At 36.4% G+C, this 14,716-nt stretch overlaps 1 protein-coding gene across 1 annotated transcript in view; it reads right to left on the bottom strand.

The window, feature by feature from the left end:
* Positions 1-14,716, bottom strand: part of Grik2 (glutamate ionotropic receptor kainate type subunit 2) — a 441,729-nt gene that overhangs the window by 263,249 nt on the left and 163,764 nt on the right. The window contains exons 6-7 of the mRNA XM_004637451.1: positions 11,234-11,377; positions 8,367-8,474 (exon numbers count right to left, since the gene is read on the bottom strand). Of these exons, the coding sequence (XP_004637508.1) occupies positions 8,367-8,474; positions 11,234-11,377 (252 nt within the window). The remainder of the gene's footprint in view (positions 1-8,366; positions 8,475-11,233; positions 11,378-14,716) is intronic.

The raw sequence follows: 14,716 nt of genomic DNA, 5'->3' as shown, positions 1-14,716 counted from the left end.
ATATGTTTTTTGCTCTTTAAAAAGCAAGCAACACTTTTCTGACTGGCTTAGCAATTAAAGGTTAACATTACCCATTGCATTCCTACAAGCAAGGAAAAGAAATCTCAGTTTCTGAGCAAGTTGGCTGCTGTTGCCATGGGGACTGGTATGTATGTATCAAATGCCATTAAGAGAGGGAGATAAAAATTGCTGAGCATCAGGTACCTAGAAAGTTATGAAAGAAACATCTCTCACCTATCTCAGTGGATTTGCAGGCTTAGATAAATTTTAAAAACTGTAAATTGTATTCAGACACCTTTCTGATACAGAGATAATGAGTACAGGATCCTACAGGTGAGAAAAGGTTCAATAATAAAGATCTCTATAAAAATTACCATTTTTCCATTTAAAAAACTCTATAAAATAACACTGTAAATGTCATTTAGTCTTGAACATACATGCTTTATGGGCAGAACTTCACTACTAATTGTTCTCCTCTTCATATGTTACCACAACATTTTAAGGGGGCTGGGCAAATAACTCAGTGGGTTAAAGCACCTGCAAGCAGGCCTAGGGGCCAGAGGTTCGATCCCCAGCCCTGCTGTGCCAGTCCCACGCCCGGGGCATGCTGAGACAGAGATTGAGAGTGGTGGTGCATGCCTGTAATCCCAGCACTTGGGAGGCTGTAAACAGGAGGATCATTACAAATCCAATCTAGTAGTGAGACCCTCAGCACCCTGTAGAGCCTTCCCTAACACACAGAAAAAAAAAAAAAAATAGTTCCAGAAAAATGTTTGTGGAATGCTAAGATTTGTTTGCATACCAGTAGGTACAAATAGAAGTAGTAAACATTTAGAAAATCATTAACAGTTGAAGTGAAACTTCATTTGAAATCTATGGCAAATTGAAATGTTTTATTTTTTATTTGCCTGCTTATTTGACTTTTTGAGGTAAGGGTCTCACACAAAGTTCTGGGAGCTAATTGTGTGGCCCAGGCTGGCCTTACGCTCACGCCTGTCCTCTTGCCTCAGCCTCCCGAATGCTGGAAATGCTTTCCTGCATCCACACACCTGGCTAGACAAATTTAAATGCTTTTAAGGTTTGCGTTGATGGATGATACTGCTTCATACTATGTACAGGTGTTATTTATACATTCTTGCCATTTAATGTTATTCAAAACTTATTTATATATTTATGGATTTTATAAGTATGTATTAAGTAATTTATAAAGACTGTACTGTACAGAAATGAACCAATCTGTATTACATGTTTGATTTTGGACGCTTTACATTTTAAAGCTTTTCCCTAAGGATTCAAAATTAAAGGTTGAAGTTTGATTATGAAATTATGCTGAAGTAAACACTTCCAGCCCCCTTAGCACTAAAGCTGAAATGTATAGGTGTTAGCCTGATCTTTTTCCACAATCATTCTAATATTATAGAATTACAACTGTGGCAAGTAATATTAGACACTTTTTATTTAAAAGATAAAAAAAATTTATTTCCACTGTCTATTGTAATATATCAAATTCATGACAATACCAACAAAATAATCAGAACACATAGAAACAGTGAGAGCTGACATAGAAAGTTACCTAAGAACACTTTCACTAATGCCTCTAGAAACAAATATTATTTGTATGTACAAATTCTCTTGAATTATGAATCAGGCATAATAGTAAGGTAATGGGTGTTTTTCAGGGAAACACATGAAGTCATGATAGCACAGGGCATTCGGTAAGACAATTTTATTTAGGTCATAGGACTAAGCTATTTTATTTAATTACTGCATTGCAGTTCATTCGGATACTCTTTTAAGGGCAAATCAAAATTTTCCCTAAAGTCCCCTAAGTAATTCATCTTGCAAAGGAAATGTACCACTGTCTCCTATTGTGTCACTAACTCAGTCCAACCTTATGTAAGAACATTTCCAACTACTTCTGATGTGAACTGAACCCTTTTGAAGTTAAATTGTTTGGGGCTGGCCAACTAGCTCAGTGGATTAAAGTGCCTGCAAGCAGGCGCAGGGGCCAGGGGTTCAATCTCCTGGCCTGCTGTGTCGCCCCCTCCCAGTGCTGAGACAGCAATTGAGACTGGGGGTAGTGGTGCAGGCCTGTAATCCCAGCTGTTAGGAGGCTGTAAACAGGTGGATCACTCCAAGTCCAATGTGGTAGTGAGAACCTGAACACGTGTAGACCCTTTCCTAAAATAAGAAAAAGTTATATTTTTATAGTTAAATACATTTTTAAAGAGAATAAAAATAGTAAAAAAAAATTAGAAATGATACAGATGCCTAGTGAGGTAGCTTGGCAAACTAAAGCACCTGCTTAGGCAAGCTTCGGCAAGTTCAGGGACAGTGGTTCCATCCCCAGCACCACCAGTCCCACCCCCAGGGCAGGCTGAGCCCTCCTCCAAAAAAAAAAGGAAATGATACACAATTTCATTAAACAAAATGATAAGAATTCAAGAATGGCAGGGCTGGGGAGGTGGCTCAATAGAATAAGTGCTTGCCTGGCAAGCGCAAGGGTCTGAGTTCAATCCCTGGTAAAAAAAAAAAAAAAAAAAAAGAACTAAGAGTTCAAGAATGGCTGTTATATTGTTTATTGCTGCCTTCACATCAGTTGTTCAGAGTACCAGATATAAACATGCAAATTTGGTCAAAAATTTTTAAAAAAGAGAAAAATATTATTTAAACATCTCTTGAATATTTTGGGAACATGTTATGCCTTGGACATATGTTTTATTTCATCTGAAATTGATCTTTCTTAAACCCGTAACTAAGTTTCAGAGAACACTTAGGTAAAGCTAAACCATTTCCAAAGATGAATCCTATTCTGCTTTCATATTTCACAACAATTCTTCTCATTTTATTGTCAACTAAGTGATCAGTTTTATTTACCTCTATTATTTTTATTATTTCCTCTTCTCCTCTAAATAACTTCAATATTTTCACTAGCTGATGTCCTGATTTGTCATTTTTGCAAGGGGAACAATATAATGCTGGATACATGTTTTGTGAAATTATTTTATAATGAATCATCCAAAAAATCATATAACAAGAGTACAGGAAATCTGTTCACATGTTAAAAACCAAAGAATCCAGCTGATGTCCTGGATCCTAAAATCCTGCATGAGTCTAGCTAACGACCTCCAGCTCATAACAATGCTTCCCACAAATCCAACTGGAGGCCGAGAGCCCATGACAATGTGCCATGCAGGCCACTTCCTGGATCTGCGCTGGGAAGGCCCAAAAGTCAATGATGAAAGCTAGAAAGTCTATGTCAGTGGGATGAAGGATCTGTGCTATCAGACTGAATGATTTGAAGTGGAAGCAACACTCAAGTGAAGCACCACAGCATCCCCCAAAAGTACCACAGCCTTCCTCAGGGACAGCGAGGCACTGAGCTCCTCGAAGGATGAGCAAAGCTGAGTTTCCATCAGGGAAGCCAACACTACAGACTGCTCTGGGAGTCTGAGCTGTGCACCATCTTGCCCCTCTGAAGCCAGTAAGCAACACTCATAGTGAGAACCAGAACTCCCCTAAAGTGCACCACAGCCATCCTCATGGACAGCAAGGTCCTGAGCTCCTCATCCGGGGAGAACAACCAATTTCATCAGGAAAGCCAGCATGACAAGGTCCCCCAGCAGAATAGACCAAGAGAATCAGTAACTTAAAAAGCTCCAAAAGCTTCTTCAAAACAGCTTCCCCAACATCTTCTCTTCTTCTGCTCCATTTCTGCCTCTTATGTTGCTCATCCCTCAGGTAGGTATCTCCCACTCCTAGCACCATGTTAGTTCAGTTCAGCTGGATAAAACAAGTTGACCCCCCTTGGAAATCCACCACAGCAAACAATACACAAATGAAAAATGTCCTGACCAGGAATGACTATAAAATATTTCCCCAGAGCCTATGAATCAACTATTGTAGAAGCTAAATAATAGCCTCTGCATTACTCTGCACAAAACAATCTGATCTTTCCTACAACGCCAGCTTCCTTGGGTTTTACCATCCTCACAACTCAGGGTCAACCACAGAAAATCAAATGTGGCCTCCAAACTCATCACCCAAAGTGCTGCAGTTTTAAAGGTCCCACCTCCGCTTTCTCCATGCAACAATCTCCAGTGCAAGCATATCTATTAGGTGTGGCATAAAGTTTCTTTACTTCCTTGCTTCTTTTGAATCTCTGCCCAGTGCAGTTGATAGTGTTTGGCTTGCTGCCTGTAGTAAGCTTTGAATAACAACTTCTACTTGTTCTCATGTGGACCAATTGTATTTATTTGCATACCACAAACTGATAAGAAGCAAACAGAGAAAGACTATAAATAGAGTGATGATTGTTTTTCCTCTTTGATTTAACAGTAGAGGGTCAGGAGTTTTACACCACACTGTTTGAGGAGCCAGATACACCGCATATTTTCAAAAGTGCCAAATTCACTGTGTGGCATTCCCCTGAACTCTAAAATACTGCATTTCCTTAAAGCTTTGACCCCCAACACCTGCCCACTATTTCCATGACTAATGACTTTTTTTTTTGACATCAGAGGTGTGAATTAAAGCTGGAAAGAGCAAACTATCTCTGCTACAATACTAGAACACAGCTCAGGATCACACACTTGAACAAGCATCTTATGAGAAGTATCTCTCATGAGTCTTGTAATGATCCTTCATTTATTCAACTGTTAATAGTTTTTGAAGACATACTCATTTGTGTTATACATTTTGCTAGGTCTTAACTATGTAGGAATGGAAGATGATTTTTTTTCCATCTAAGGACTTGCATTCTGGCTAAGGAGATAATCCAATTCTTCCCCCTTTTCAAGTACATTTGGATATACATAATTATACATTTTTATATGAACCAAGAAGAAATAATTACAGTGTTCTATAAGAAACTTAAATTGGATACTAGAGATAGTATCTATGTTCTATACTTAGAGATAGTCATCTACTAAAGTCATATCCAAGGTGAAACCCTTTGGATAACTTTTCCAGGCAAAGAGGATTAAAAATGGACATTCTAGACCAAAAAATCACATTTTTCAAATTACTAGAAAACTATGTTCTGTGAAGAAATGAAAAATGGTTAGTGTCGCCCAAATATTGAAAGTATCAAAGAAGATGATAAGAGGCCAGCAATGCTTTGAAATCATATTTGTATTTTACTCTAAGTTCAATTGGAATCTGTGGGTGTTTAAACAGAAGAGCCTCATGGACAGATTTGCTTTCAAAAACACCACTCTGGCTGCTGTTGTTGGAGGAGCAACTCATAAAGGAAACAGAATAGAAGGGCTTGTGGAAACTCCATTCCAGGGGCACAAGTTAAAGCATGCTCCAGTTTTGATTGTGGCAGTGGATGTGGTGAGAGATTCTAAGCTTATTTAGAAAATAGAATCTATGATGTGGTCTTCGAACTGACCAAAGCCCCATTTACTGTGACTTTTCCTTTTTGTGAGCATTCAACACAAGAATCTTATACAGGAAGTAAATTGAGCTAACTGAGGTGGACAGGGTCTGAAGCGGCACCCACTGTAATGCCTTCTTTTCCGTCCTCTTCTCCAAAGAAGACACTGCCAATGCCTAGAGACGGTGTCTGGACAGATGCAGTATTGGTGATCGTTCTTGAAGCACAGTTGCTTGAGATGAGTTTCCACCAATGCCCACGGCAAAACAGAATTAGATCACTCATTATGATCTCTGGCCAATATCTAAATGGCAAGAATGTCCACCCCAATTTAAGGCCTGTTTCTCTGAGCATGTAGCTCCCCTGTCTGCCCTTTTTTCTGGCTGTGTGTTCTACTAAAAGCCGGCCCTGGATTTTATTTCCTGTCAACTATTTTAATCTTCAGGTTCATATGTGAGAAAATAATTCAAAGTCTGTAATTTTAATGACATAAAAATACATGCATTTCATTTTTAAATCACTTTTAATGCCAGATTTCATTTTTGTTTTCTATTTATATGTTTGATGAGACAAACTGGCTTTGAACTCAGGGTAATCCTCCTGCCTCAACCTCCCAAGTGCTGGAATTACAGCTCTGTGTCCCATCTCATATTATGATTTTATAATTCTGTTCATTCTGGGCAGATTTCCTTTGCTATTATATAATTTACTTGTGAACAAGTCTTCTGGTTTATCTCCTACTGAGTTTCCTAATCCATGGGCTCTACCAAGGAAGGAATACTGCCATTTTCATTTTTTGGATTAATAACTATACTTTACAGGAAAAAAACTTAATGTCACATGCCCATTTCTCTTTACTATTCCTCTTCCCATTTGATGCTTTCTTTTCCAACCTTTGGTTTATCATGAGTGTCTTTCCTTCTTGCTACTTTGCCATCTAACTACTTCATTTCACGTTAAAAAAAACTACCAGTGCGTCACTGGTCCTTAAACTAATGGTTTTGTTGACGAAGCTTTCATCACTGCTTTGCTGTTTTCTGTCACTGATTATCCATGTCTCACTTCTATTTAGAATTGTCACAAATTCTTGGCCTCATACCAAAGTCATATCCAGTTACAGTGTCTTCCCAAGCAGTGTCCCAGGCCATTTTCTCATTGGAACCACATAATGTATTAGTTCCCTGCAATAGCCTGACCTAGCACTTATGTAATGACTCACATCTAGCATCTCAGCTCTATCCCACTCCATCGCTCATGGGTTTGTGTGCGGACATACACAGAATGATTAAGTCAAATCTTATGCTACACCGTTCTTCACATTACTAACTCCTTCTGGAATGACTCAGTGTGTACTCATCAATAATTTTGCACTATTCAAAGTTTAACGTTGAGTACCCCACCTACAGGGACTCTTTATATATTTGTCAGAAATCCTCATTCACTATTCAGTTGAATTACTGAAAAAGACAGCTTTTCATGGCTATGTGTTATCCTTCTTTTGAGTAAAAGTAACATGTGTAATTCATTTAACAAAACAAATTTTCAGATTTCAGAAGTGACTACAGAAATCAGGAAATTTCATAGTAACAAACATAGCTCATACTGTTTTACCTTGCTTTCATTATGACGGATGATCATATGTAAATGGAAACTAATACATCTATATCTATATCTATATCTGTATCTATGTATCTATTCATTACATTAATAATTAATTTGATGGTATAGAAAATGTCTTCAAATTTACTGTTTTGATTCCAAGATAAGACTGGGTCCATGGTAACAGGAGAAAATCACTACTTTTATGCTGTCATGTTGAAATTTGAGCAATGATCAAAGCTCATCTTGGTGAACTGGCTGTTACAAAATAAGGTAATGACACTGAGAGTGAAGAGTGGGGTCATGGCCTTAGAAGCTGACCCAATAGCATCATTATCAAATCTAGCTTTGTGTACCAACAAGGGCTGTCCTCTCAGAAGCGAGGCTGTTCCACAGTGACTGGCTCATGAATGAGTTTGACTTTGGATGCTCTTGACAAAAGGTACAGTCTGAACTCCCAGAGGAAGGAAGTAATAACCCTATCATCCTGAGTCATTACTTACTGTGATACATTTATCCCAGTTTTGGTGACCTTATTAAAAAATGTGTGTTTCTCTCTCCAGGCCAGTTGAGTCATCAGCCAAATATGCCCCTTTCTCTGAAGCTGAAAGAGCCTCTCTTCTGACTCAGACTCCTCATACAATTAGTACTTGTGATCCACGCTGTCCATTCAGTTACCAGGCGGAACAGATTTTATGACCTTTGAGGCATTTATCACAGTCAAATAGAATTTTTCTTAACTTGTTACTAAAATATTTGTTTATCTGTGATTTGCAATTAATCTAGGTAAAAATATATAAATGTATCTATATACAAATGTAAGCAAACTTATAAAATGTTCTCAGTGGGAGTGCATACCCAAATTTCTTGCCTGTATTGTATTCCAATCCCTTAAAACAGAATGAAGTAAAATAAGTCAGTGTAAAGTTTGGTGTTCATGTTCATACTTAATTTACTTGCTGCATGTTAATTTGGGTACTTCACTTGGCTGTGAAGTAGCGATAAAAGCATGCTTGCATATTCAAGTCTTTTGAGGGCCAGCTCCTAATAGGAAAGTCTACGCAAACAAAAGTGATTATAAGCTGAATGTACAAAAACCTCCATTAAACCAAATACATTCTAATTACTATATCAGATATTAAGATAATATGCATTTGGAGTCATAGAGGATACTTAAAACTTCATGCACTTAAAAAATGAGAAAAAATTATTTAAAGTGTCACAAGATATCTGTGTCCTTCAATCTTAACTGTCAATTGCCTGTGATATAATAACTTAAGGATTTATAGTTTAAGGTTACTCAATAAAGTTAATGGTGAAATGTAACTATAGTATAGCTTACTTTTTTTAATAATTAAAGAAAAAAATACCAGAATGACTCAAGTACCTTCTCCAGACCTTCTTCTTTAAGACTGATCACATCCAAATCAAAATCTGTCCGTAGGCCATTGGTTTTATTGAAAGTTATTCTGCCTGTGAGGCCTTCCCAGTGAGCCTATGAAGAAAACAGAACAAAACAAATTTAAAAACTTGAAAAATTAGTAAGTAAACACAAAATACAAAATGCTTTCCTCCCATCACTAGAAAAAATATTTGCATTGCTTTTCATGATTTTGAATTGGTATAGATTTTTTAAAATGTTTAATTTGTCTCTGAAATTTGAAGGATTTTTTTAAAAATATGTCTAGTTTCAGTGTTAAATTTATTTGAAGCTTTTCATGTTACACAGTTCATTTTCAGCAGCATAAAATATTGGCTACTCAAACTTGAGTATTTAGATTTTCTTTAAATATAAAAGCTTACAAAAGTCGTCCAATTTAGGTTCTTTCATCATTTTTCATTTGGAAAAACGTTGGGCAAAAATTTTATTTTTTATTTATTTTTTAATTTTTGTGGAACCAGGTATTGAACTCAGGCCCTTGTGCTTGCCAGGCAAGCGCTTATTCTACTGAGCTATCTCCTTGGCCCCTGGGCAAAAATTTTAAATGATGTAATGCAACTCACAAATGTAGTGTTTGAATTAATATAAATGAAGACTCAAAAGAAATAAATCCCAAAACATGCAGGGCAATATTTTGGTAATGACTAAAAATGAGTGTCATTGTAACAGTGAATCTTAGCCTCAATGTGATTTACAGGTACTTATCTGCCAGAATTCCAGAATAGTTTTAATTAATTATAAATAAAATAGAAAACTATATATTATAACATGTCTTCACTAAAGTTAAACATATGTCAACTGGTTTAGAAAGAATCAGGTCTAATTTCCTTATAAGATTTTTTTCTTTTCTTAAAGAGACAGGCTCTTGTGATGCAATTCAGCCTAGCCTAGAGCTCATTTTGTAGCCCAAGGTGTTCTAAACTTGCAAGGATCCTCCTGCCTCAGCCGCCAGAGTGCTGAAATTATAAGCATTTGCCACCAATTAAATTTTAAGGTGTTTAACAAAATTGTATAATACAATGAAAGTAGAAAAAGAGATAAAAATGCACTGAAACTGAAGAGTGGAATAGTAAAACAATCTGGGCTAGGAAGACCATAAAAATGTTCACCAGGTAAAACTAATAAAATCTATCACAAGTTCCTTGTGGAATCTCCTAGCTACTTAAGCGGAGAAGAAAAGGTCTATTCAAGGTCTATAGTTCAACATATAAGCTGCTTAGCAGAAACAGCTTTTCCTGGCCTGAGACCTGAGAGAAAATTCTCCTGTTGGTTCTCAGAAGGGAAACACCATGTGAGGTCCTTAATTACATCCTACAGTGAATAGAATGAGGAATGTCATGCCAGTTTTTTGAAAGATCTGATTGTAGGGTGGGCCAGATAGCTCAGTGGACTAAAGCACCTGCTTAGACAGCCTCAGGAACCGGGTCCAATCTGAGCCTGCTGTGCTGGCTTCACACCTCAGTCACACTGAGATGGCGATTGTGACTGGGAGTGGTGGCGCACGCCTGTAATCCCAGCACATGGAAGACTGAAAACAGGAGGATCACTACGAGTCAGATCTGTGTAGTGAGACCCCCATTTCAACCAAGAGTAAATGTAGAGTGTGCACAGTCATAAAATTATACTCTTCTTATGTTTACACATAAGTCTAAGGGAACTTAACAAAAAAAGCGGATACAGATGAATGTTCATTTTGTATCTGTGTATTCAGAGTGGTTGGGATAGATATATAGTTACATTCTCTTAATGAATAGAGGGATTTGTTCTAATAGTGTTTGTAAATAGGATATCATGTCCTCATCTTGTACAGCAATTAACTACTAGGAAGAATGTATGCAATGTTTTAATTATTGAAACTGTCCTAACAATTTGATTTGAAACTGTCTCATTGTTATTTGTTCTTCAATAAAATTATGGAAAAAAATTAAAAAAATAAAAGCCATATATTAAAAAAATTATACTCATCAAGGATTATAAACTTACCTAAGAGTTTGAGAAGAATTAGACAAGTGAAATTCAGAGCTATTCTTTGACAAGGATCTAGGGACTCTTATTTACCTGGTTATTTTCTTTTTAATTTATATGATGAATAATATCGGATGAAGAGATGAGTTCTTCTGAGCCATTAATTAAAAATCCTATAGATAATAATATCTGCGGTTTTTATAATAAAAATTAAGGCTCAGTTAAACTTTTCCCAAAAGGTTTGCTAAAAAACAAAGGTCCTTCATTCATAATAGACTAGAAAAAAAATATATGTTTGTGCATATGTCTAATCTTGAATCATTTTCCACCTTTTTGCCTATGTCAGGTGTGGTTGGCCTATAACTGTAATAGATACAATAAGAAATTATATGCGGTCATAAGAACAACCGCACCAATGCATGAAGTACATTGTGTACTTGCGTAACTCAATATTATATTACAGAAACATGGATACAAGCAACTATACATGGGTATAATTTAAGTGTAATACAGATAACATGCATATAAAGATTTATTTTATCATTTGGTGGATAAAATATACAAATTCTTTAAACAGCTATATGGATAAGTAAATGAAAATTAACACAGATTAAGACTCAGACAAAAAGTAACACCATCATGAATCAGTGTATTGTAGGTCACAGGCATTCACAGTTTTGCAGCTGTACAGATATTTTTATGAATGTTTTATTTACATTGTGCTTCGGAGGGAAAAAGAAAGGTTAATTTACAATATAAAAGTGAGTGGTCACCTGCTAAAAAGTGCAGTACTTTCATTTTATTCAGTTCAAGACAAAAGCAGGATGGCTCTTTTGGCTCTGACTCACCTCCTTAATTAGGCTCATGAAACGGGTCCCAAAGCGCCAGGGCTTGTGCCGGTTACACTGTAAGGAGCTGACCGTCATCTGGGGAAACTGCTGGACCGCTACAGACACAACGTGCACGGCATCGTACATCAGCGCAGCGTCCGTCTGGAGGCAGAGGGAGAGCGAGAAGGGCTCAGTGCACACGCGGAGACTGGGCTAGGGCATGGGCGGTGGACAGGCCAGGGGGTGAGAAACACTATCAATCAGTTTTTGTTTAAATGAAGAAAACATTTGCTCCAACATGCTGTGGTTCACTTTCTTAACGAAGATGTGTTAATTATATTACCTGTGAACTCCATTAGAATATTTGTACGACCTGTCCCTTCTTGGCCAGTTACCAGTAATAAGTGCCAGTAGTAAGCCAGTTACCCATGGTACCAGAGTCATTGCTGATGTTGGCAATACATAACGACATTCTTTATTTCCCTTTTTCACTTTCTCTATTTGTATTTTACCTTGTTTTGATATAACCATTCTCAGTCTCTATCTCTCTGTCTCTGGCTCTCTCTGTCTTTCATAAAGTGAATACACTTACTAATGTTTTATATGTTTGTACAACTCACATAGAATACACAGAAGAAAATAAGTAAGCAGGCCTTTTATAGGAAGAAGAAAAAGAAACTTTAAAAGAGATTCATTCAGAATGCTTAAAGATATAAACCCTGATCTTTTCTCCGTTTTTCAAAAAACTTCAATCTCAGAAATGATGCTACTGTTTTGAATCTCAATGCATGCATTAATCCCTTTTCAAGAAACTAAGCTTAATCCCTTGTGCTATTTTCTTTCGCTAAAATTTCCATATGAATAAAAGTTCATTTGCTTTTTCAAGTAAAATGAATATGAATTCTACTCTGTTGCACCTGCTCAAGTGACCAACCACTTTAGAGGCTGATGATAAAAAATAAAATGTTTATAAGTCATTACAAACCAGAGGCTCAGGGACTTCGAGTGCTGTGTTAAATGGCCCCTCACATTGTGTGTGACGGATCAGTGCCAGGTTCACTACCTACAGAAGAGGGCCACACGACAGGGCTGGTAGTGCCGAACCAGACGCCATCTGCTTGGCACGCTTTAGAATAAAAGCGTGTGTTTCCTCTTCTCATTCACACAATTAGTGGGCTGTGAAATGAATTCTGAAATGAATAGGAACCCTGTAGATTATAGCGCTTGCCACAACACGATACAAAATGAGTACACATAGTAGCTTTTGCACAAATGGATCTTAAAGAGTTTTAGCACATGAAATGGAAGGCAACTTGAAAGCACAATGCTACGATAGAACATAATAAGAACACTTTACAGTTCATAAATTTTTGAGGAATATGGCTCAGATTCTTAGCCTTTACTTTCTTTCTTTCTCTTTCTTTTTGTCCTTCTTTCTTTCTTTCTTTCTTTCTTTCTTTTTTTCTTTGTACCAGGAATCAAGCTTACAACGTCAGGCTTGCCTGGCAGGTGTTGTGCAATTATAAACTGACTAATTTCACAAAACCAGTTGACTGCATAGTGAGAAAAAATGGAGTGAAATGGATCTAGGCATATGTCCCAGGCCTGAGGATTGCACTAATGCTTGTCTGTGGCTTGAGTTAATGTTTAAAGAACCATACATTACAAAAACATGAAAGATTGAATATTGCTTTCAAAATGATTTTTAAAGTTTATTATTGTTAACAAGTATACAGATAAGCCAATTTTTGAGACAACACTAGAGGGAATATCACAGTATCCTTCCAAGAGTCTGAAAATTATGCATTTTTTCATAAGCCCAATAATCCTCCTAGAATTACCTTGAGAAAAAATTACTTCGAAAATGAAGACTATATATTAGTTATTTTTAAAACTCCATTTAAGAAATGAAATCAAATGATGGACCAGTGCAATAAACTAGAAATTATTAACAAAAAATAATGAGGTATTAAACAACTTACAGCTGCACAACCAATGGATCAAAGAAGAAATTAAGCAGGAAAAAAGTGATCAAAACAAATGAAGACTAGAGATACAATGGAATACAGCAATAGCAACAAATACCTATAACAAAAGACAGAAACATGTCAGGCAACATATTGCTATACCTCAAGAAAGCAGAAAAGTAAAAACAAACAAAGGTCAAAACTCTCAGAAGGAAAGCAATACTAAAGATCAGAGCAAAACTAAATAAAAGCCTACAATTATGCAAAAGATCAACAAAATCAAGAGCTTTTAAACTTCTAATTAGACTATGAAAACAGGGAGAAGACTCAACTAAAATCAGATACAAAAAGAAGACTATATTGCTATTGATACCATAGAAATATAAATCATCAAAGATTATTATGAACAACTATATTTCAACAAATTTGATGACCTAGAAAAATACCTAATTTTTTGGACACATATACCTTAACTATATGTGAATTATGATGAAGTATGTACTGAAAGATCAATAATGAAAAATACTATTGAATCAGTAGCAATGTAGTCTCCCATTAAAGAAAAGCTCAAAGCCAGATATCTTTACTCCTCAATTCTGCCAAGCATTTAAAAGGGAAAAAAAAATTCTTCAAAACTCATTCTAGATGCCAGAGTTATTGTGATGTCTAAGCCAGACAAGGAGAAAACAACAAAAACTTCAACATAGTTGATGAACATAGATGCAAAAAGCCTCAACAAAATGATAGTCAAAATATTCAGTAACACATTTGAAAGATTATTAAGCACAATTGGGGCCAGGGAGATGGCTCAGTAAAATAAGCACTTCCCTGGCAAGCACAAGGGCTTAAGTTCAATTTTTGGTTCCGTCAAAAAAAAAAATAATAATAAAGATTATTAAGCACACTTGATGGGAATTCAACATATGGGTGTAAGAATGGCTGAACATATACAAATCAGTAAACATAACACATCCACAGAATAAGGGACAAATCTCACATAATCATCCAATAGATGTAGAAAAGACACCTGGGAAAATGCAACATATTCTCTTGATAAGCAATGCTGAATGCATTAGGTAAAATGGCAACATGATACAAAATAAAAAGGCCATTGATAAGAAGCCAGCATCTCACAGCATACTCAATGGGACAAAGCAAAGTATTTGATTCTGTGGTCTGCAACAGGTCAAAGGGGCCCATGCTCCACTTTCATTCAACATGATGTTAGAAGTCCTAGCCTCAACAGTCACACTGGAGGTAGAAATAAATAGAATCCAAATAGGGAAGGAAAAAGATTGTAAGGGAAATAGCATAATATTAGCATTAAATGCATAGGTAATTAGAACAGAGAGCCTAGAAATAACCCACTACATCTGCAAGAAATAGATTTTTGACATATTTCCTAAGACTATTTGATGGAATAATGAGAGTCTTTTCAATACCATTGCTGGAATAATTGGATATATACAGGCAGAAAGAAACGTGACCACTATCTCATACCAGTTACAAAATTATTAATGGATTAAAAACTGAA

Source organism: Octodon degus, unplaced genomic scaffold, assembly GCF_000260255.1.
Source record: "Octodon degus isolate 3935 unplaced genomic scaffold, OctDeg1.0 scaffold00090, whole genome shotgun sequence".
In the NCBI taxonomy this organism is placed as follows: domain Eukaryota; kingdom Metazoa; phylum Chordata; class Mammalia; order Rodentia; family Octodontidae; genus Octodon; species Octodon degus.
Note: the sequence above shows the minus strand (reverse complement) of the source record. Positions and strands in the feature narration are given on the sequence as shown.